Below are 24,601 nucleotides of genomic sequence, written 5' to 3' on the forward strand. Positions count from 1 at the left end.
TCATCCTCTTCATCTTCTTCATCCTCAGCATCCCCTTCACCTTCGGCATCCCCTTCATCCCCAACAGCTCCTTCCTCCTCTTAATCCTCAGCATTGCCTTCATCCCCCATGCCCCCTTCATCTTCTTCAGTCTCTTCACCTTCAGCATCCCTTTCACCTTCAGCATCCCTTTCACCCTCAGCATCCCCTTCATCCCCAACACCCCCTTCATCACCTTCACCTCCTTCCATTCCCTTCACCTGCAGTACCCCCTTCATCCCCAACACTCCCTTCATTGCCTTCATCCCCAACATCCCCATCATCTCCAACACCCCCTTCAGCCCCTTCAACACCTTCATTCCCAACACCACCTTCATTCCCTTCACCCCCTTCCATTCCCTTCATCTCCCGTGCTCCCTCCATCCCTTCCATCCCCAACACCCCCTTCAGCCCCAACATCCTCTTCATTGCCTTCACCCGCTTCCATCCCCTTAACCCCCAGCACACCCTGCATCCCCTTCACCTCCTTCATCCATTACACCCCCTTCACCTCCCTCATCCTCTTCATCCCATCCACCTCCTTTATCCCTTTCACCCCCTTCATCCTCTTCACCCCCAGCATCCCCCCCCAGGCCCTGCCCAGTTCCCTCCTGCCCCAGCCATCACCATCTCCCAGACAACGAGGAGAGCAGGTTCACTTTCCCTATTGCTTTTATTTCTTTTCTTTTTGTCTGTTTTTTACCTTCTCATACTAAAGCAGCTCAGCAGCTCGGTGGTTTTCTTGTGTGTGACTGAAAACGAAAAAAAAAACCAACAAAGTGGCTGAGGGCAAATTATTTGAGTCACTTTAAGTGATGTGGGGACTGACCCTCACACCCCCTGAGGGGCCTGGGCTGGGACCCTTTTATGCTCCACATACATTGTCCTCTCCCATCTAAACCAAATTTTCCTCACTAATTTCTAAGCAAGTACCTGAGAGGTAAAAAAAATATCCATAATCACCTCCTGGCAGATGTCTGTATTTGTATTGCAGTCTCTCTCCCCTTAATTTCTACCTCACCTGAATACTCTATTCTTAATGCAATCAGAGATGTAATCCTCACGGGGTAGGACTATATTTGACCTGGAATTATTAAGAATTTGCCATTTTCCCAGAGGAAAACATGCTGACTTAAACCTGTAGAAAATGGAAGACATTAATACAGTGGATTTGAACACCTCTGTAGTGATGCTTAACTTTGGTAAGCAACAGCAGACTGAGAAATAACTCTGATGAACACACTGATGTTCCCACTGGAACACTCAGGATGCACTTATATTAAAAAATGTTGTTTTAGATACACCATAATCAGTTCTGAAACCTATAATTTTAGCAGTAAGAAAATCTCAAATATGTTTAAACTAATTTAACTTATTAGCTTAAAAGAATTCTAATTTACCTGTATTAACATTAAGGTTTATAATTAAACTAAAGTAATTACACCTCTAAGTTTTGATGTTGTATTTTAAAAAAAAAATCAAGTCTTCCATTTTAGATGTTAGAGCCTGTGTAACAGGGAAGTTGAAAACATAGAACAAACTACATACCCTATTAGCTAAAGTATAAACCTTTCTACCTTCAAGATTATATATAAAGTTTCCCAGAAGTATCACAAATAACAGAAATTATAACTTTTCTCTACTTGTGTGTACAAGTCATCTTTTTTTCCCTGCATTTACATTGAGAATATCTACCATCTGGTGGTGTTCCAGGGGACTTGCACTTTCAATTTACACTTTCTGGTGGTCAGAGAAGCCTGCAAATCTTTAGGTGATTGAAGTGCTGAACCGTTCATTTGTTGTATTCTGAAAATATCAGTATTGCTGCTATTGTGCTCTCTAAAATGATGAATTAGCTCTTCAGGTTCCCTGGGTGTGTGCAAGCACACAGGGACATGATAACATGATACCAGCACACAGAAGAAACAAATACTAGCAAAAGCTCTTTTGTAAATCTTGAATGTGTGACTGAATATATATATATATTCAGGGTGACTTAAAAGAGAGAGTTAGAGAAAAGGAAATTCTTGTGTGTGGAAATCTTAGTGAGCCATGGCAGGAAAAAATAGTTCTAGAAAAGATTTTTCTTATCAGAGGGTCTAAAGCAGCATTGAAACTAGCTGGGCTCCAGTGATACCAGTAGGGCCAGTTCTTCTCTTGTTAACTGGGACAAGGTCTCTTTTATCACAACTTTCTGTGCTGTTCTAGTTGTCCCTACAAACACAGGAGACAATGTGCTGCATGTTATGGCTCTCACTAATAATGTCCCTGGGAAGAACTGATACAGTTGAACTGCTTGGGTTCCTGGTTATTAATAGCTCTGAGTTTAAGTAATATTACCATCTTTTTCTATAAGTGTATTTTTGGTAGATGAATTGACTGAACTGCTAAGATATTTCAGGAGGTTGTGCTTGAAATGTCCTGGGGAATGAGACTCTTAAAACTCAGTTGTTAAGTATTCCTGCTCCTTCCCTGCTGGTTTAGGTGAACCTTTCCAACCTCCAGGTCCACCACAGTCCTTATTTTTATTTCTGCTTTCTACAGCCTGGCTCACTTTTGCACCAGTAGCAGGTTTCATTATAAAAATCTAATTTTTCACAGAATAAACCAACGTCCAACCTTTTACACTACTCAAATGTCTCATGGTTTGCTTGTCACTCTAGTCTGTGCTGGTTGCTCACCTGTTATATTGTACAAATATACAACCACAAGTTGCTGAACCAGAAACAGTTGCTTTTCTGCTCTGGAGAGGTCCCTTTTCAGGCCACTTTATGGAACTGGTCACAGGTAATACCTGGTTAGTCTTAGATATTTCCAAGTGGCTTTCCCACAATTCCCATATGCAAAAGGATCCCCAGGATATCTGATGGGGCAGGGGGGTGGTGTTATATCAGTGAAGTCAATTCTTGCTCACAGCCTGTGGAACCTGACACTTGGTTTTCTCCATTTCACAGAGCATTTTACTTCTGGCCAAGGCTGAACATTGCCCTCTCCAGAAGGTGGCAGCTGCTGAGGTCTGCAGTCCAGCAGGTAAGTTATGTAGGACCTCACAGAATCCTGGAATGGTTTGGGTTGGAAGGGACCTTGGAGCCCATCTGATTCCACCCCTGCCATGGGCAGGGACACCTCCCACTAGCCCAGGTTGCTCCAAGCCCCATCCAACCCAGCCTTGAACACTTCCAGGGATGGGGCAGCTGTAGTAAGATGGATTTAACAGCCATTTCCAGAGTACTACTCACACTAATTAGCTAAGATTCATCTGTGCCAATTACACCAACCGTGGCAAAGGGATAAAGATAAGGTCCATTTAAATTTAAATTTATCAATTACATTAGTCAGCCTCCATTTCAAACTGCAGCAGGTGTTTTGGGACTACCTCTGTAAACTGATTCAAGCACCACAGGACTCACCCCAGGACATGGATGGCCATGAGTTCCTTAGTGGAATTAATCAAGAAATATACCTAAATATACTTAAATTTACTTAATATTTCTATTGAGAGAAGATGTTGGCAGTACTCCATGGAAGGAAAAGCAGGTAAGAATAGTGTTCAACCCTTGTTTTGGTTATCTACCACTTGTGTCATGACAAGCTGGCTCAGAGGATGGAACAGCACTGAGAATGGAGAGAGCATCCATTGTCTGCATTCCTGCTTCCAACTCCCAGCTGCTGGATCAATCAAAACCACTGAGGTGCTCTGTGGATGGTGTAGGCACACTATGAGCAACCAACATATAACTTTAGCTTTGTTGGAAGCATTTTGAAAATAAAACCAGGCTCGATGGCTACGAGATAATACACAATAATCTGCAGCTTCTCTGTTCTGAACGTGTTCCTTTTTGCTGTAAAAATGCCATCAGTAAATCCCACCACTAGCTGGGGCTCGGGTACAGCTTACTGAGAGAGCAGTCATTGTGCATCTGCATCAGCCTGCAGTGAGGAGCCTTTAATTTTAATAGTCTGCTTGTACATTCTTTATACATTCCTTCTTGCCAGGTGTATGAAATCTCAAGTCATTCTTGTGGCCCTTGCTCAGTTTTCTCCATGAAATGCAGACATGCTTCACCTTCTCAGATCCTTCTGTTGCTACTTTCCACTCAATCAAGCATGTTTATTGTGTTAGTAAGCTAATTATTAATCTTGACAAAATGAGGTAGAAGAACTCATCAGGGAAACTGTTTTCAAGGAGTAACTTCATAATCATGAGTTAAACATTTCTTAACTTGGGCAATTCCAGGTTTAAATGAACAGATGGCAGAGTTTGCCTCCCTGTGAGAGGTGATTAATAGTAATCTATGCTTTCATAATCTCATTAATATTTTGTCTCTTACAAAGAGACAAATCTTAGTGCCAGGAGTAGTTTGCCCAGGGTAATTCCAGGTCTGGATCACAGAGGAAACTTTATGCAGCAACTTATACCAAGTAAATTCTTTCACTACTTTTTAACAGGCAGCCTTTGCTACATTATTTTTTTATACACAACTTGCCTTTAAGGGCTGGTTTTTAGGTCAGAATCTCTTGTACCACTGCTTTCTAAAGCTCTGTGTGAGTTGTGAAAAGTGGACTTTTCTCAATTCTCTTTCTCTAAACAGCTTGTAGGGGTCTAGGCAGGGAAGCACTGACAGTTCTGGCTGTCCCTTATTTCTCAGCAAAATGCTTCAGTGCCTGGTACAGGAGAGGACATTCCTTCAAGGAGGAAGCTGCTATTTCCTCCACTATGCTCAGTTATTGCTGCTTATTCAACTCCTCTGGGGTTTCTTCCTCCAGCAGATAGGAAATGAGGAAGAGCTGACATTCCTCTCTCTTTTCCCGTGAGCACACCTGCTGAACCTGCTAATTCCTTCCCTGTTTCCTGCATAGGATGAATCAAATGTCATGAGGCAGAATATCCACAGGACTCAAAGGAATGTGTTATTTGAGGATTAACATGCTTCATAAAAGCAGGAAATGGAGTTGCTTCCCAGCTCAAATGAGACATACAGTACTAATTTCCTAAGACAAACACCACTACATTTAAAATTGCCTTGTTAGAAAATGTTTAGTCACTCTGGAGGGAAGGAGGAAGTGTTTAAACAAGTCAATGACTTATTAAATAACTCAGTTGCCAGTCATTTTTGCTGCTCAGTATTGCTGTGAAGTTATTACCATCAGGAAAAATTAGTTAAAGGGCTTATGGAATAGAGACAAATCTATATTCTTAAAGCATCAATAGCTTCATGTTCTGCACTGGAGGAAGAAGTGAGAGGGGTTCTCCAGAGAATAGAACTGATTCTTTCTACCTTTTTCCCCCTTGAAAAACAGAGGGAGCTTCTATTTTTCCCTGGATGTTGGTGGAATTGTTGCTGTGTTGCATCAGCATCACTCTTATGTGTCACTTTTACTGCCTCTTCTACTGGAAGATAAGGTTGTAACATTTGTAAGAATTTCTTCCCCAAGTTTATCTGAACACTGATGTTGGTTAACACCTGAAGTAGCCCCCCAGGTTGGTAAATCCATTGTTCAATTTTAGCTCAATCTGGAAATGTGAATGAAATGAAATTTTAGTGAAGACAATGTGTTGCAGTTCTCTATTTCTCCTTCTTCCATTTCCTTTTTTTTTTTTTTTTTTCCTGGATGGCACTGTTTGGTTTTGAACTTGCCAGAATCAATCATTCCTGCCAGCTGCTTTCTGGAACCAGAGCACAACTTTGGATATGCCTGGAATGTGCAGCTCTCCTTGCCTGCTGAGACATTTGCCAGTTTAACATCTACCAGAGTCTGAAAATCTGACTTCTCCAGCCTGGAGCTGAACAAACTCCATGATTGAATGGGGATCTTTGTGTTGGAGTTCAACTGTTTGTTGCAGAGCAGGGGGACCTGTGGGTTTGGTCTGAAGCCTAAATCCACAAGGCCTGGACAAAGACACATGGCCAGTGAGATGCTCAGTTTATTTATACATAAATGCCTCCCCGCTGCAGCTGTAAAAAAATGGACAAAGCACTAATTCAGCCTCCTGCTTTTGGCACCTGGTGTCAAGTTGCAGATCCCCTGTTACCTTCTGGGTCCATCAGAAGTTGTCAAACAAAACAAAATGCTGGGAATTTCAGTGGGATTAATCTTTCAGCTTAAAAAAGCTGTCTGCAAAAGGATGGGTAGGGATATTCTGATACCTCATCTGGTGGAGTATAAATAGGTATAACAATGTCTTCAGATGTGGTGTAGGCCAGTTGTGATTTAAGTTTTAAATTGCAGTGGTTCAGTAACATCTACACTGCAAAACTTAGGCTGGTGGAGCAGAAATTATTTTTAGCTGGAATGGTTCTTCATCAAAAGCAACCCGAGCACACTTGTGACCTGAGGGGCCTTGTACATTCAATAAGTTGCTTTTTTGCTGTGTCCTTTATTCCTGTCTTATACTAAATAATATTAAGGATGATGTTACCATAAAAGATGCTGAACACCACTTCATTTGAACTGGTCAGAAGCTGTGACAGGACTAATGCTTTAATGTTTAAAGATTCCTGGGTTGGTGGCTTTTCCCTTACCTGTGTTATAACCCTTGGCAAGTCACTTAATCTGAGTATCAAGGCAGAACTTGCCATTCTCATGTGAATGATGCTTCAGTACATTTGAGTTTGAAACCCTGACAGAGGTGTTAATGTGCAGGTTGTACTTATTTTTTTAATGAAATAAGATGTGGTTAAAATATTTGCAGTGGTATTCTGCAGTGCTCCTAAAATAGTGAGCTGCATGTTTTAATTGGTGTTTAACTACAAATGAACACTTCTTAAATTTATAGGGGTAAGTTGATCTCCATAATTCTTCCAGTGCAAACTTAATTATTATTGGTTTTATTGAATTCATTTTCTGTTCTTACAGTAAAAACATGGCTTAAATGAACTCATGTAAGAATTGCTGTATCGATGTCCAGAACTATTATAAATATTGATGGCTCAGCTTGCTTTCATAGTTGTGACTGCTGTGTATCTTCCCCACAGACACAAATGCAAGGGGACAGCTCTGTTTATGATGTTTTTTAGTGACATCTGGCACTCTCACAGGAAGCCTGGTGCCTGCTTGTCTGTTTGGGAGAGCCACATTCATGACTCAAAGCCAAGCTGCAAAAGGGAACATTATTGTTAGTAACTGTAAAGGAATGAATGTGATCAGGAGTGAGGACTTGAAGTTAAAAGCAAGTGTTGATTTATTGAGTGTTGTTCCCTGTGAATAAAAGTCAAACTTGGCCAGCTGGTCAAAGTATGGAGCTGCTGTTTCCTCATGTGTTCTCATGCATAGGAAGCCTCCTGACCTTGGGCCTTGTTTCTGCAGCTGATCACTCATTTCAGCTCACAGAAGATTTTGCCCTGGGACAATGTGCTGTCTGACTTCTCACAAAGCAGAAAAGATCCCATCTTCCACAGAAATTCTACCAAAACCCACATAGGTTGTGCTCAATCTACGTTTTGAAGTCCTAAACTAGCTGGATTTTAGGGCAAGGACAGCTCAGTCCCAGAACACTGCAGGAGTTTCATATGAAACACAGAGCTCTGTGTGGATTTTTAGTCTGCATTTCCAGGACATTTGTATCATGGAATTACAGATTAATTAAATTAAGGATTCAGTAACATATAGATACAAACCAAATATGGACAAGATTGTAATGAACAAGCCATTTGTTTCTTGAGGTTTGCTTGAAGCTGACTGGAATGTTCTACACTTGAGATTTCCAGGCAGCAAGGTGTATGAATCATCAGAATATCAAATGCATCTTTGTAGCAGCAGTTACTGTTTCTTCAAGTTTTCAGAATAATAGATGTCTTCTGATTTTTCAGACCCCTTGCTTCCTCTACCATATACTGAGTGTCCTGCACTCCAGCTGATCATCAGAAGGAAATTGCTGTCACGTCTTTGCAGGTTCAGATTTAGCCCAGCACAACATTTCATACTCAGTCTCCAGGGCTGGAAGCCCACAATTAATGTTTCAGAGGAGCATGGGCTGCTTGGTTAGGGGTTGATCTTTACCTAAGATTAATAAAACTTCCCTTAAACTAGAGGGTGGACTATAAAGGCACAGTTAAGCCCAGAAAATTTAGATAGCTGGTATATGAAGTTAAAATGGCTTTTAGTGAGAGATTCTGGTGTGGGAGCAAAGCAAAGTGTCCTCGAGCAGAATTTCAGCTGGTGCTCTGTCCATGATCCAGGAAAACTCAGAACTGCCCACAGGGGTTGTCTGCTCCAGTGCCACACATTTCTCAAATTTCTCTTGTTACTTCAGGCTTAACCAAAATTCAGAGCTGGCATAAGGATGTTTTTCTGATTTTGTGGTATTTGCAAGTTAGCAGTGACTGAGCTGCTGCAGAAGAAACCAGTGACATCTGTGCTATTCCCTACAATGGGTGAATAATTCATAATTCCATATGCCAAGCATTTGGGAAGGCATTAATGCATCTTATGGGACAGTTGCCAGTACAGACAAGAAATTGTTAAATCTAAACTAGCAGAAATTACTATTCTTTTGCCACAAGAAGAAGCTTTAATCTTCCTGCTTCCATATGACTCTACATGAAGATAAAGCTTATTATTCATGGTCACAAACTGACTGCTTCCCTACATCAACTCAAAAACTAACTAAACACTCCTGAATTACTTTTTCTCATGTGTTTAGCTTTGAATTATAGTTTCATTTAGCAATGTCAAATGAATTGATTGTGGGCATTGCACTGATAAGTAGCAAAATAAGTCAGGAAAACTGAAGGAAGTTTAAAATATTTTAATTTTTTTAAAGAAAACAAAGAATAATTATTGTAAAGTAGGACAATTTATATTATGATTTTTATTTCCAAAGCTTGGATTGATATGATAGTTCATGGCACACAAAAGAAACAGAAAAGCAAATACAGAGAGGTTGACACGTTCAGCAATCATCGACCTCATGGATTATGATTTTTGCACCAAACACTGATTTAGAAAATCTGATGCACTGCAGCCATTGGACATGCAAAGCCTTTGCTCTGAGCTCTGTGCATTCAGGTCCTGCTGCACTAAAAATGCCACAGAAAAGCTGCATTATAGCTCAGTGCCACATTCTGACCTGGCGTTGCACACGTTGTCAAACAAACCGAGGGCACACTTAGAAAACGAGACACTCAGAAAGAAAAAGTTTGTATACACTGATTCAAAAGCTTCTACCTGTCAGCTCCAAAGCTGCTGAGTAACTGGTTAAAGTGACCCATCAAAAGTGGGTATTTTCCAAGCACCCCTTAATTCAGGATGTTTATTTCAATCCCTGCATGTCTCTGCAAGAAGAGAAGGCAGGAAATTCCTGATGCAATAGTCAGCAGAGCAAGCTTTCAGTTGGTAGGTCAGTTCCAGCCAGGCCTACCCTATTTTGCCACAGAATAACATAAGTATCATGAGCAGAAAATCTGTATCAATAGTGGAAAGATTTTAGCTTCCAATATCCTGTATTTTTTGGATATTTAATTTGTAAATAACTGGTTCTCTCTGAAGCTAATTCCTCCTTTTTGATACATCACGTGGTAGATGAACATGCCACAAGCACTTAACCAGTCAAAAACACTTAAAAGATTCTGAATATGTTCTGGATATGTTTGTTTTTTTTAAAGAAATCCATAAAATGTAATGTGACATAATCTTTGGTTGCATTTGAAAACCAAGCATATATTACCTGTAAATCACATTTCAGGTGTACATCTGTTTGCTGCAGGGTTTTTTCTTACTGCAAAATCTTTTTTTCTTCTGGTAAAATCCTGGGTAGTAGAAATGCTATGGAATGTTCCATACTCTGGAATCAGGGAGAGTGGGGGTGGTCCTTAGAGCTGTGTGGGATCCCCATAGATCTGGAATGCTTTGACCGTATTTTCCATGGATCATCTTCTCACACAAATGCAGGAATAGTCTTTAGTTCTTATAAAATAAGAAGCACTTGTATTTTCTGGCATAGAATGACATGGCTGCTTGTTTCAACTGTTTTCAGGGCCTGGAAAACAACAAGCAGACATTTATTGCTCATCCTTACCCAAATGTTAGACACCTGATCTCTTTTCCTCCCTCTCTATCTTTCCTATCACCACTTTATTTCTCTTCCCAGGTCCTGTTTTCCTTTCTCCTAATTCTGGTGCACAGGATCTGTTTAAATGTCCTGGGGTTTTCTTAGTCCTTTGGAGTTTGTAAAGAACTTCAGATTTGCATGGCACCAAAGAATAAGGCAGAGATCATTCCCAATGTTCAGCTGCTTTCCAGTACTTGTAGGACTTGGTCCTCTCATAATTCCTAGATAATTTTACCTCTGTGCAGGAGAGTAATTCCAAACCCCATGCACTTGATATTATAACAATATCTGGCAATTTTTTTTTCTGATTTCTGTGGGTTTAGACCCCCCACATTGTGATGCTGATTTTGATGCAATGTGTAACATCAAAATAGATTGTTTAGTCAAAATAGGAACAGCAGACATTTCCCAGGTGATTCCTGTGACCCTGCTCAGAGGATGGGGCTTGTTGGAAAAGCCTGATTAGCAATTTACTTACGAGTACCTGCCTGACATCTTCCTTACGACAGCAATCACTATTCCTGCAAGGATTCCAACTGCAACCACAATTCCAATGATTATTCCAACCAGTGCAATTGTTTCCAGGCCACCTGAAAGAAGAAGTTGGGAATGTCAGTGTGTTTCTCAGGGAGACCATTGGTAAGAGGGACTGATACAGCACCGATGCTGTTCTGCTGCATCCCACTCCTCAGGGAAATTCCCTTCTGTCTTGTGAGCTCTCAAGGAGGTTTGGGAAGTTCAGCAGCCTGAAAACGTGCCTTTGGGCTGGAGGTTTGGGAAGTTCAGCAGCCTGAAAATATGCCCTTGGGCTGGAGGGCTCCATAAGGGTGTGGACATGGAGACAGTGATCAGGTGAACCAGGGGAGGCAGTTCAGGGACAGATTGGGCACAGCCAGTGGCTGCTGGAAGGGAATTCCCTGGCAATTTTGTTCCCCCTTGTCTTTTGAAGCAAATCTTCTGTTTAATACCTTTTTCAGTTTTCTCTGGTTCCCCACTCGCTTCACCTGTAAAGCCAGAAGGACAATAATTACTCACTCTGCTTTGTACAGAGTTTTTCAGTTCAATTTGTAATGCTATATGCAGGAAAACTTTTATCAACTATGTCACAATGGTTTGAGGTTGTCCTTTTGATAGGAAGGGAGCAAATTAAAAGTCTGGGAGAGTGAATACAAAAAAACTCCTAAGTAATAGAAATTAAAACCTAGGGGACTGATTTATCTGATATATACTAGTGAAACTTGTGTGATCACATTAAGATCAATAAGGTGTTTATACCTGGTATGAAATAATTATGATTAAGACAGAAATCAGATTTTAGTTGTCTGAGACTGGCGTATGCTGATAAAATTTCACCTTGCTCTGAGTGTATTTGCTGAACTATTCTGTGTCTATTTATAAAGAGAACACCTTAAACTTGGTATTGGAATTTTCCAGATATTATTTAGTAGATGGCAGTAGAACTTTGATGTAGAAAAACAGAAATGAAGAGGTTTTTTACCATCGACACTCTCTGTGTTAACTCCATAACCAGTAGAATTGTCACCGTCTCCATCCGGGACAAAAGCACTTTCTGTGGTCATCAGGTGTCCAAACTGCAAGAGATTTGTTACATTGTGTAGCCTGGTGGGCAACTACAAGAATTGGGGGGAAAAGAGGGAAAAGAAAACCTCAGTACACTCAGTCTGCATGTATGAAGGTAGCATTTAAATTCCCTGCTCATCCCCATCTCGGGGGTGCTTTTTGAGCTGTCCCCCATCACCTTTGACTCGTGTACAGTGCCCAAAACAAACCAAAGGAGCTGATTGATTTTCCCAGCTGGAGGCTTTTCTACACGAGATGACTTCTCAGCAGGACTGCAAAAAGAGACTGCAGAATATTGCAGCCCTGCCTTTTTTCAGTGTTTTGTTTTTGGTTTTGTTTTTTTTACACTGGTTTGTCAGTTTGGTTTCACTGAAGCTGAGTGAGAGACACTGAGCTGGAAGAGGCAGCGAGTGGCAGTGAACAGGCAGGTAGCAGAAAGGAACCTTTACTTGGCATTTTCTACTCACCAGGGTTGGCAGGGCTTCAAACTCTGTGTCATTTCTGTCTCGGAAATCAATCGTTGCACTTTCTTCTCCTTCTAGAACTGAGCTTGCTGAATAAAATTGTAGAAAACGAGTCAGGATTTTACTTTTTAGTCACCTGTTCTGGCTACTTTGACATGAAAACTTTGTTGAACACGAGCTCTGTGCACTGTTCTGTGTCCCTGCCCCTGTGCACTTTGGTTTGTGAAATTATTTGGAATAAACATGAATTCTGCTTTACTCTTGCCCAAAGCAGTAGGACAAAGAGCTTAAGTACCATCATTTAACCCTGGCAAAACCTTAAGACATATTGGTTACGAACATTTTGTCCAAGAAATTATTTCTTTTTTTAAGGAAAGGTTCCCTCTCCCCCCAGAGTGGATGTGATGCCTCCAGATTTCCAGCTTATGCACTGGGATAAATTACTTCAAACATCTTCCATTTTCTAAAATAATAAGAGCTTTCTCCCAGCTTTCAGCTCAGTCTCAGCTGCAACCTTTATTTTTAGAACTGTCATCAATGTTTATGGGTGTAGCTATAGTTTGAAAATATTCCTACACAAATCTGCCCTGAGGTTTATCCAACGTTGCAAATGCTTAGCTGCCATAATTTGATTTTCTTTTAGGCACCAATGTAAGGTCTTCCTTTTTTTACTTTAGACCTCTGTGTCATCTGTGCTCTTTGGTGTAGTGGACATTTCCCTTTTGGCCCACATAATGCTGTTTATTTACAAATACAGCCAGACTTCATTCAGAGACAAAACAAGCTGGAACAAGGTAGAACACAAAAAACACGACCCGGTGAAGACACTAGCAAGAATATGTTGAAAACATAAATGTCATTTGATTAAGTTTCTTGCTGATTCATAAACCTCACCCTACATTAACATCCTTCTGTTTATCTCAGCAATCAGACCAAAAGAAGGACAGCTATTCACAGGAGTTCTTTTTAAAGCTGAGAATTACTGTCCCACTGGAATATTTTATGGAAATGTTCACAACCTGTTTGGTTTTGTTGAATTAACACTGTTTCTACTAATTTCACTTTTTATGTAGTCACTTAAAAATATTCCCATCTCCTCTGCATATGAAGTTAGGCTATATCTGAATTGTTTGACTAGGTCCAAATACTTCTTATAAAAGAATTTACTACTCCTAAGTGCACCCTACCTGTGTTGTGTGTGATACAGAGGCAAGAAAACAGCTTTTGTTCTGTGACTGAAATGAGTAAGCATAGGCATTTTGCTTGATATCAGTAAAAACTGAAAAAAAACCATAGAATCACTTTGGATCAGCTGTGCAGATATCACTTGTAAATTATTGTTCTTTAATTGTGAGTTCCATTTCACTTTTGTTCATTTGTAACTGCCCCTTTTAAAATAAAAATGTTATTTCACATTAAAAAAACCAGTATTTAATTTTGAAATCAGTAAAAAAATGCACTGGCAGCTTAAAGGATGAATGGGTTGGGATTGAGAAAAAAAATCTGGTTTTGCTCAAAACTCTCATTTGAATTCTACTGGAAACCTGCAAATATTTTTCCTTTGCTCCCAAAACTGTTTTCTGAACCAAACTAGAAAATTTTTATCCATCTCCACCAATGTAAGACTGAGAGCTTTGTCCCATTGCCAGGAGACCAAACACTGAACTAAACTTAGATTTCTAATTCCATGTTTACTCAGGTAAACAGAATTTTATATTTTTGTACCTTTATAAGCCTGAACACAGATACACTTTCTATCTCAGAGCCAAAAGGGTGTGCAGGGAGTACTTTGGGCAGTAGCAGATGAAGAAAGTATATTCATGTGATGCCAACATGAGGCCTAATATATGTTTCTCTCCTGGTATAATTAGAGGCTAATTAAGCCAGTCAGTGTCCCAAAAATCACCGAAAATCCTCAGCAAGACTAGAACAGGCCAGGGTAAATCAGAGTTCCAAGTTAAAAATGGCAAAAATAATGTTTTGGTCATTTTTTTTTATTTAAATACCCCATGTATTGTTGAGGAAGCACAAAAGGGGCTTGACTTTTAGTTGTATATTTAGACACTTTCTAAATATCAGTGTGATTTAAGATATAGCACTACTTATAATACTTATTTTTTGCTTATAAAGTAATGACTTTAGAGTGTAATAGTGGATGTAAAATATTGGCCATGTAAATGCTAAGTTTAAGGGAAAAATAGCAGTAGAACTCACCAATGTGAATAGTGTATGGATCAGTTTACCTTGTAATCCCAGTCAGAAGTGAAAAAAACATCCTTTATTTGCTAGTTGAAAAATAAGCACAGATGGAGAAAACCAATTACCAGAGGAAAATCCCCCAGCAGAAAGTGAAATATATTTTGCAGGTTAACAACAAGCAGCTTATTGGGAGAAGCTGCTTATGCTGCTGGCATGGCCCTGAAAAACTGCCTGACAGTGAAGGCAGCAAAGGAAACAGTGTCACACAGCAAAGGTGGGCAGAAACAGTGCCTGTCACAAGGAAATATAAAATAATTAGTCTTGGTGTGGTACTTCTTGGGATTCGTGGCCGTGAGTGACGTGTGGAAAACCTATTTCAGTGCCTTTGCCCTCTCAGTGACTGGCAAAAGGAGGTGGCCCAGATTAATCTTGCCTAATTTTAGGTTCTTAATAAAGGCACCTAAATAAAGTGTCTGCTTGCCCTTATCTTCCTTCGCAGTCTGTGGGGAAAGATAAATACTTGGAGGAGGTAACTCAGCTCACCTGAGATTTGGGTCAGCCTTGGCAGTGCTGCCTTTCCTTAACTGGACAGGGAAGCTGGAGTGTGGCTCCTCTGAACTGCCCCAGCTCACATCAAACTGATTTCTGCCATTCTGAAGGTCTTGACTCAGTCCTATCCCACCTGTATAACCCTGTTTTCAAGCTGAGGTCCTGTATTTGCTGGAGAATAATCCCTGGAGTCTTTCCAGGTTCGTTTTGGGTGGACAGTGGAGGTGGCTGGGTGGTGGTTAAACAGACACTACTGAATTACTGCCCAAAGAAAGGCTGGGAGGGAATTTGTTATCAGTGTAGTGCACGGGTGGGAAGGATAATTGGATATTGGACAGCTTTGTCAGGGAAAGTCATACAGAAGTTAAATATTTAAATAAAATTGAGAGAAACTGTTGGGCTTGAAGGTTCTTTCCCCGTTCCCAGTACGAGCCCTGCACCACTGACATCAAAGGGAATGCAAATGGGATGTAAAGGGGGGGTGTGCTCCTGTCAGTCCTTGGTTCCATCTGATGTGGGCCAACTGTAGCAAGAGTCAGGGTTAAGCAGGGCTTCTGCATGTGTTCCTAATATTATCTTCGAGGAGGTTGTAAATAAAAACATTGCCTCACAGTGCTGGGGTTGTCTCCAAGGAGCACCAGGGCCTCCTCTGTTTGCAGCTCTGAGCTGCTGTGCCTGGGAATTAATCACTGCACCCCTTCCTGCCAGAGTTCCAGCTGGGAGCCTTTCAGTTCAAAGCCCCCAGCTGCTCTCAGGCTGCACACCAGGAGAAAATGTGCTGTCTCTAAAAGTTCAATACTGCTTTGAAACCCTCCTGTGCTTAAGCATCCCATGACCCACTTAGGGGAAGATGAGCTCACTCCTTACGTGCCCCGAGTGACAGTTCACTGGGAAAACCTCTCCGGGAGGCTTTCAAAGCACGGTTGTGTTGGAAAGGAGAGGGAGTTGGAAAACTGTTGTTCATTAGCATTGCTTTCAGGTATCTCCAAAACCAACAAAGATACTTCTGAAGATGAAAAATGTTGTAGGATCTTGTTTCTCTCCTGGTATAAAGCTGAATAAACCCAAACACTGGTGGGCAAAGGCAGTTGTAGTAAGCCTGTAGTTTAGCTTAGTCCTTGGAATAGGAAGCCCTCCAAATAGAGAGTTTCCATCTCTGATAAGAGACCAGGAGATAAAAATGGCAAACCTTAAAGGATTCCCTCTAGCAAGAACTGAAATAATCTTTTTCTTGTTGCCTTCTGGTTCTCATAAAAAAGGAAACCAGCTCCAGTTATTTGTAACAGCTAAAAAAGGAAACTAGCAGGTTAACTGTCAAACAAAAGCTCTGATCTTAAAATTCAAGTTTATTTTTATCTGTGTCTTATCAACATCATGTTTTATCCCATCCAGCTGGGCTAAATAGGTACTTTGGAGGATGTTGCTCTAGAAAAGCAAGGGAAAGAATTTAGCAGGATGGGTCACTTGGGATGTGTCACTCTCCTGCTGGAGATGAACTGAGCAAACATCTGGAGCTGACTGAGGGCTTTCAGGATCTGCTTCCGGAGCTGTTACAGCCCAAGTGGTGTTGTTTGAAGGGCTGGGTATGGATTTGTGTGTTATCCATCCTGTTTTGGCTGTATCTGACTCAGCATTTATGTCCTGATACAGGAATTCCCGTTCTGAGGGAGCATTCTTCACTCAGAGACCTTAATATGATTGTGGGCAAACTGAGTCTTAGTCTGTGTCTCATTTCTGGAATTAGTTCAGTAGTAGTTCAGTGAAAACTTTTATTCCTGGTGGTGGAGGTTTAACAAAAATATGTGATTTGTAAGGAATCTGCCTTTTAAATACAGTAGCTCTGTAATTTTCAAATTGATTTTTTTGTTTTGTTTGTTTGTTTTGTTTGTTTTTTGTTATTTGGCTTCATCCTCCATTTAAGTGTATTCCAGAATCCAAAATCTACATCATCAGCTGAATTTTGTCTGAAAATAGTTTTCCACTATTTTTCTATTTTTGGATATTTGGGAAAAAAAGCATACAGGTGTCTCTTTTGTTGTGAAATGCTTCAACAGCACCAGATCCAGGCTACAAAATCTTTTTGACTTTGAAAATATGAGGTTATAAGAAGAATATCAGAAGAATATAACATAGTGGAAGAATATAACATATAAGAAGAATATAACATAGTGGATTCTGGGATTTGTCTTTTGATGTTTGAACCTTTGGACAGTTAAAATTTGCAGACTTTAGAAAGGCAGGGAAGTTTGTTAATGAGAACTGAAATTCTCATTTGTACCTCATCTGTATCCTGCAAAACTATATCTGCAGTATCCTGAGAGCTTTGGCCTGTTTGGGGCCTTTTCTTTCTCTGTTAATTTTTTCTGGAAGTTGGAGTAATGTCTCATCCCATAAGAAATCCCCTGGTGTGTATTTAAGTGTCTAGACTCTGTTGTTCAGGAGAAAGTATGTACTGTCTAAATCCTGAAGTGCTTTCTGCAGTTTCCTTATGCAAAGACTGACAGTTTGCTTTATATAACAAAGGAAGCTGGATGACAAAATACCAGGAATTTTGGAAAGTGTCTGCCAGTTGAAAACTGGTCACGAAGCACAAGGCAGGATTTAGCTCAGCCTTATTTAGAGCATGACTGAGTTTGTTCAGGTATTCCCTGCAGCTCCTGATGACAATGCTTTGCTGAATTGTCAGAACCATTTCCTTTGGTCACCACACCCTGCTCCAGATGGGTTTTATTGCTGGGGCTGGCTCAGCCAGAGGAACAAAGCCAGGCTTTAAACCGACAGTGCCAAGTGGCAAAGAACCACTGGGCTGCTCCTCGAGCAAATCACATGTCCCCTGGATGTTACAGTGTTCTACTGACAGAAAAGCAAAGCAAAATATACTTGAACTGGGCAGATATAGAGAAGCAGCTGCTCTTCAAGGGCTTGGAAACAAAACCACCAGGGGAAAACGTGGAACCTTAGTAAGCCTTGTCTTAGGCATGGTAAGATCAGCCACAGAGCTGTGGGCATTAGGAAGGGACTAACTCCATTATGGGACATTCCTTTAAAATATTCCTTTGCAGAACTAGAGATGAATATCCCAAATTTATGCTTTTAAGAATGTTGCTGTGTTAACCTCTGCTTTCCTGTCTGCTCAGCACACTGACCTCAGACTTGCTATCCCATGAGGGTGGGATAAAACCATGTTGTTATTGATATTTGCTGCCCTGTGCTCCTTGGCAATTTTACTCATAGTTCAATTGTTTTCTTTGAGGGTTTGATTGGGACCACGAGGTTGGAGTTGTGGTCAAGGTGTGAGTATCTGCTGCACCTTTCTGTCAGGGGCAGGATTCCAGAGCTGTCGCTGCAGGGCTGACAAAAAAGGAGCATTTCAGCCAACATAAGGAGGAAAGTACCAAACTTTGTGTCAGGGAGCAGCAGATTTTCCACATGTGCAGCAGAAAGCAAATATCTGTGTGCAAATACTGGGATGTGTAAATGCAGATGAGAGGAATTAAGAAATGACCTCTAATACAGTAATAAACTAATCTTTTTTCCCTGAATCACTTCTTCCCCAGAACTCTGAGGCTACAACCACGTGCCCTTTCACAGCTGCTTTGTTGAAGGTTACCGACCCCTTGTGTCTGCCAGCAGGACCCTTTGCATGTTCCTTAACTTATTTGTTTGAAATACTCCCACCAAACACTGAACTGGAGACTCTTAGGTGCTAATTTTGCTCACAGAGTGATTTTTGGCTACCTCGTTTTATTGCCATGCAGCAAGCAAGATCCACTCAAATATGTTTAGTCTGACTTTTATCCTACATTAATCATGTACTAGCTAATATTTGGATGTGTTTCATAGTCATAAAACCATTTTAATGTCCATTTGGAGTTAAGTGTGTCCCCTTTACAGATTTAGCAGTATCTCCTACACTACTTAAGCCCTCCTAAGAGACCCCGTTTGCCTGAAAATGGTGTAACAGCTGAATTATTCCCTCACAAAGGATTATTCTGATCCAATTTGTGCTGGATGTTGTAGTGTTTGTAATCAACAAAGATGGAAAAAAACATGAGGAAGTCATAAAGCAACACGAGGATGTGCTCAGCATCAGCTTCTCTGTCCTTGGAGAGCCTTTGGCCAAGCTTCTGAGACAGGGAGTTGGAAATCAATAATGCTTTTGTCTCTCATTTTTCCTCATTTGTTTCTCTTGAGAACATCCCAGCACACCTACACTCCCAAATCCCACATCTTGTTCTGAACTGCTGTGCAGCAGTTTGTGCTTTCCTGGGGGGTTAATCCCCACCGAGGGGCCACACGAGGCAGGGGGGCCCTTTGAGAGGCTGCAGCAGGGAGCTGGGATGCAGGGAGGGGCAGGACCTGGCAGCATTTGCCTTCCATCCTGCGGTCCCTGACCACATCCAGACAAAAAGCAAACAAACCAACAAAACAAACGTGCCACTGAGACAGCCCATCTGCCCCAGCAGCAGGAAGGAGGCATTTCTGTGGTCCACGTGTGGCTCGCCTCAAGTGACACATGGAGAAACACTGCCTGCTTCTGTCGGAGCCCAGCAGCCTTCCTTCACTGCTTTTTATTATCTAGTAAAATGCTCTCTAGGTTTTTAACTGCCTTTTTTTTTTTTTTCCAGTTGATTTACAGTCCTGGGTCTGGGGTATGTGCACGGATTCAGTGGGAACTGCTGAACGACAGGAGTGGAGGATCTGGCCTCTCTGTTCCCAGATTTTACTGTGCAGCCTGAGGTAATGAAAGGTCCACTTGTAAGCCTTTATATATGACTGTTTTCCTTGTTTGTAAAGTTACCTACTAATAGTGATTCAGCAAGATGATTTTCCCCTTTTTTGTGGTAATTGTTTTGGGTATTGGACATGTAGAGTTAGATTTATATCATGAAGAGGCATATATGGGACACATGTGAGAGCACTCATCATTCATGATGCAGGGTGAAAGGTTTTGTGGTGCTTATTTAGTAGAAAACTGGCTCCCTTCTGAGTCAAATGTGACTGTTCCTCTTGGTTGTACATTTTGTTTATAGCCAGCAGTTACAGAATTTGATTTTCAGGTGAGTTTAGAGGTGCCTGACTTTATTATAGTTTTGCCACTGAAACAGCAACAGTTTGGGTAAATCAAGACACTTCCAAAAAAAACTTTTCTGGTGGTTTTGTCAATTCTATTTTTTATGATTTTGAAAAACATAGAAAACTTTTTAGTCTTTCAGGGCTGACTGTAAACTTCAATTTCCTTTCTTCTGGAAAATGGACTCAAAATGTTTCATATAAACACTTGTTATCCGAATTATCCTGTCAATGTGCTTACTTTCAGTCCAAACCAAATGTTACATGATCTGGGATAAACCTGACTTGCATAAGGAGATATAATCTAGTGTTTGCCTCCAGGTAACATCAGGCACGTGGACAGTTGATACAGCTCAAGTGACATGTGGTATCTTGTCAACAATCACGTTAATTTTTGTTCATGTTATGTGACAGCCACTGCAGTAATCTCCATCTCTGCAACGATATTTTCACCACAGGAGAGGGTTTGGAATTAAGAAATGCCTCTGAAAAGCACTGGTTTGGATGCTGGTGGAGGCCAACTTCCACTTCTACTCATTTGGTCTGATCCAAACCCTTGCCTGAGTTTTTATATGCTGAAACCATCACAGAAAGGCAAAAATGTATCTGCTAATCATTCAATAATAATAATAATAATCCTTTTGGAAATTGGTAATACACTTCCTGATTGAAACAAAGCTGCTTTTCTTGAATCAGTCTCAGTCCATAACCTGTAGTGCCCAATTGCAAGAAAAGGGGAGCTGCAGATTTATTTATGGCCTCATTGGGTTAAGAAGTATCAGAATCTGATAAGGAGACTTTTTTCCACTAAAACCCTAAAGCCACACTGTCACCCCAGAGTTTCAGACATCTGGACATCCCCACTCCCCCAGGGACTATTCAAGTCAGACATTCTCCCTTCCCCTGTCAGCCAGGCACAGATTGTGAAGGTGGCACTGTCATCTCCAGTCTGTTCTAACACATAATTGCTGATGGTTGTCAGTAAACACCAATAATACATATTTAAATACTCAATACTTTCTTATTTTACCTCTGGAGTCCATTTCCCAGGTGTATCCTTCAGAAGTTGTCCTACATGACTGGCTCCATGTGAAGAAAAAGTCATAAAACCTAAACACCCCAAAAGTCTTAAATGCAGTAAACCATGTTCCAGATCCAGCTGTGGAGTTCAGTGCCGGTTATAAAGCAGAGGTGGGATCTTGCAAGCAGCAAATACTCTATTTTTCTTTCTGACTAGTAGGGTTTCAGCCTGATCCTTGCTGGACTCCTTCTCTCAGAGTTGAGAGAAGATATGCTTAAAAATTCCCTAAAAGCCTGGAGATGAAACACCTTTTTTACCCATAATTCTGGTATCTTAGAAACTGCTTAAGGTACTTCTATAAAATAGTGATGGCTTTGCCTCATTTCTAATGGCTTTAAACTTTGGTACATTTAATAGTGATGCTTTTTAAGGATAAGGTAGCTGTCCTTAAACAATTCTTAGAATTTCCCCCAATTTCCTAGAAAACAATTTTTGTGTCTTGCCTAATATGTGCTGATTTTAGATTTTCTGTGAAATTCTGAAGCACAGCTCCAAACTTTCAGCCTCCTATTCTGACATACTCCATTAGAAGTTTCAAGTCAACACCCACACATGCTGTATATATTGATATAGCTCCATTCTATCCAGAAGAATGCTACTGAGTATTATCAGGCCAAAATCAGGTCTTTTTTTTTTTTTTTTTTCAGTTTGGGTCCCCAAATCCAAGTCTGACAAGTCTAGTTATGCTTTGGAAGACTGATGGGCTGAGTTTCAAGTTGATGTATTTAGAGCACTGGTACTGGGAATGTGTTCCATGGCAATGGCAGAGACACTTCACGTTGCCTGGTGGCCAATTCATTCATCAGGAGTCAAACACTGCACAGAAAGTCTGAATTTCAAAGTGATATTCCTGGAATCAAGTACTGGTCAGGGTAATTCTGATTTATTGTTAATAAATCAGACTCTTCCCCTTTAGCTGTAAGAAAATGTCTCTTTTACGTAAAAGTGTGTCTTTTTTATAAAATTCAAAGGAAATAATTTGCCAAATTAATCTTTTCTAAGTAGGTACATAACACTTTTTAAATAGGTAATAACTCTCCCTGTTTTAGTTTGAATACATTGCTTATGGCTAAGTCAGGCTTAGCAAAGCCCTGTGCAGGGCTCAAATCCTAAGTGGCTGTAATGTCTTTAAGCTCATAAGTTAAACTCCTGAATGGAAATATTTATAAGTTACTCTGGTAGAGTTACAGCACCTAAATGTCAATTAAACTAACCTCTTGCTTGCACTCTGCACTGTGTGTGTCACAGGGGGACTCATTTCCAAGGGCTGGGGCTGGAATGCCTTCCCTGCCTGTCCCTTCTCCCTCCCTTGCAGCCACACACAGAAAATCCTTTCCTGAGAGAGCCTAACTCAGCCCAGCTGAAAACTCCTGCTGTGTTCCTCCCCGGATTGCATCTGGAGTTTGAGAATTCCAAAGGAAGTTTTACAAACAGGACAGAGCAGCTCCACAACCTGGGAGCGAGCACAGAAACCGTTAAAGGGCAGGAAACGGCTGGAAAGAATTGTCACCAAAGCTTCTCCTTACCTTCTTCAGCAAGTGCTGCCAAGGGCACACTCCCTAGGACGAGGATGAAGAATGGAACCTTCATAAACATCTTTGATCTGCTTGGAGAGTCGCTTTTCCTGATCCCCAGACCAGATGGATCCAAACTCGGATTAATTTTTATTTAGAGGCAGCGGAGAATGGAGATCCCAGAAAGAAATCACTGCACAGAAAACACTTTGGTATTCCAAATATTCCTTTTGCTGCTGTATCGTGGAGGGGGAAGGCTCTCCCAGCTGATAACTGTACAGTTAGAGAAAACTGAGTGGAGTTGGAGTTATTTTCTTTAGCCCAGGGGTGGGAGCAGCCCAAGGTGGTCCTGGACGAGCAGCCAGGCCCGCCCTCCGCACGCTGTTTGGTCAGCACCAAAATTATGATCTCAGCCCAGGTTTAAAGTTACAGGAGCTGTTGTGGCTTTCACAAGACTTTTATTTAGCAAAGTGGGGAAAGGGAATTTAGGCAGAGCGAGGTGCTCCCTCCCTTCTGCAAACTGTCTTTAAAAAATACTTAAGGAACAACACTAAGGACATTTTTCATGTTATTTCCAGCGGTGAACTGATGGTTTTTTCATTTCTAAGTGAGCCCCCATGTTTTTCTAAGCAAGTGTGGTACTGAATGTGCATTTAGGGACACTGAAACAGTTTTAGGACAGGCTATTTAATTCTGCAGTAAATAGTGTCTGAGTTTTCCTGTGTGTCTGAGGCTCTGAGCTCGTGTCCTCAAGTGACACCCTGGCTGTGCTCGACCATTTCTCTCTGCCCACAGGCTTGCTGGTCTCAGAGTGCTGATATCACCCTTCAGAGAGAGGATTTTTCCTTTTAATATGTATTATTATTAGCAGTACAGCCCTACAATGAGTCTGTGCAAGACTCATTAGTTTTTCCTCGTCCATGTTTGTGGGAATCAGCCTTGCAGGGCAGGTGTGCAAGGCTGGATGGCACCAACATCTGTAAGACAGGCCTTTGCTCACCAATAACAGTTCTCAGGCAGGAACTGGGGCTGAACTTGGAGAGAAATTATTTATATCAACCCTATTCTGAATCTTCCCTCATTTTGGGCAAGTAATAATTTCCTGATTTACATCTATTTATACATATCTGGAGCAGGTCCAGAGAAGAGCAGTGAGGCTGAGGAAGGGACTGGAGCACAAGTGCTGTGGGAAGAGGCTGAGGGAGCTGGGAGCGCTCAGCCTGGAGAAGAGGAGGCTCAGGGGAGACCTCCTCACTCTCTACAACTCTCTGACAGGAGGGGGGAACCAGGTGGGGGACAGGCTCTTCTCCTGGGAAACAGCAGTAGGACAAGAGGGCTGGGTCTTCAGCTGTGCCAGGGGAGGTTTAGGTTGGATATCAGGAAGCAATTTTTTCCCAAGAGAGTAATCAGGCATTGGAATGGGCTGCCCAGGGAAGGGGTGGAGTCCCTGTCCCTGGAGGTGTTGAAGGTGAGAGTGGATGTGGCATCAGTGCCATGGGCTGGGAACCACAGTGGGGTTGGATCAAGGGTTGGACTTGACGATCTCGGAGGTCTTTTCAACTCAGTTGATTCTGTGATTCTGTTTAGGAGTGTGGTGAGTTTTAATCAGTGCTCAGGTGTGAACTGACTGCACCAGCGTGTCACAGAGTGAGTGAGGAAGGGCAGAACCTTCTCCCTCAGCTTCTGCACCCCCAAGTCCTGCAGTGCCAGGGCCTCAGGCTCACAAAGCAGCAGCGTGGATTTATTTCCTTTCTGCTGACAGCTGTGGAGGAGGTAACCTCTGCTAGAGGAGACTTGTGGCAGGGGTTTTGTTATTTTTTAAATACAGACACACAAAAAACCCCCAAAACAACCCCCTAAACCATGGCTGGGTTGTTTTGCTCAGGGAATGAGTCAGAGCTGTCATTAAGACCCCACAACACTTGGTGCTATAAAGGACCAAAGCAAGTCTGAACGTAAGACATGATGTAAAAAGGGCTGCAGGTGGGAAATGCTGCACCTTCCACTGGGATTTTCTTTCCCTCTCAAAATGATGGGTGCCAAAGGAATTTCTTAGCTATAAATTGTGGTG

General features: G+C 41.5%; 1 protein-coding gene across 5 annotated transcripts; it reads right to left on the minus strand.

Moving 5' to 3' along the window:
- Nucleotides 1-9,715: 9,715 nt before the first annotated feature.
- On the minus strand, nt 9,716-22,848 carry PDPN (podoplanin). 5 transcript variants are annotated; one of them, XM_018079414.2, is made up of 6 exons: nt 22,543-22,848; nt 12,118-12,203; nt 11,568-11,661; nt 11,038-11,073; nt 10,548-10,659; nt 9,716-9,997 (listed from the first exon to the last, which is right to left on the minus strand). In XM_018079414.2, exons 1-6 carry the CDS (start codon nt 22,610-22,612, stop codon nt 9,991-9,993), a joined length of 405 nt encoding a protein of 134 aa, XP_017934903.1. In that variant the 5' UTR covers nt 22,613-22,848; the 3' UTR covers nt 9,716-9,990. The 5 variants fall into 5 exon arrangements, with proteins under 5 accessions (XP_017934903.1, XP_017934901.1, XP_017934902.1 ...); XM_018079412.2 differs by having other exon boundaries at nt 10,558-10,659; nt 11,568-11,700; XM_018079413.2 differs by having other exon boundaries at nt 10,554-10,659; nt 11,568-11,700.
- Nucleotides 22,849-24,601: the final 1,753 nt, after the last annotated feature.

This window comes from Manacus vitellinus, unplaced genomic scaffold (genome assembly GCF_001715985.3).
Source record: "Manacus vitellinus isolate BGI_N305 unplaced genomic scaffold, ASM171598v3 scaffold_46_pilon, whole genome shotgun sequence".
NCBI classification, from domain to species: Eukaryota; Metazoa; Chordata; class Aves; order Passeriformes; family Pipridae; genus Manacus; species Manacus vitellinus.

What these genes read in the sequence shown, in the direction of transcription:
- PDPN (XM_018079412.2), bottom strand. Translation starts at nt 22,612, where the DNA reads ATGTTTATGAAGGTTCCATTCTTCATCCTCGTCCTAGGGAGTGTGCCC. An exon ending in TTGAAGCCCTGCCAACCCTG is followed by an intron (nt 11,701 to 12,117) that starts GTGAGTAGAAAA and finishes CAATTCTTGTAG; the next exon opens with TTGCCCACCAGGCTACACAA. An exon ending in TAACACAGAGAGTGTCGATG is followed by an intron (nt 11,074 to 11,567) that starts GTAAAAAACCTC and finishes CTGGCTTTACAG; the next exon opens with GTGAAGCGAGTGGGGAACCA.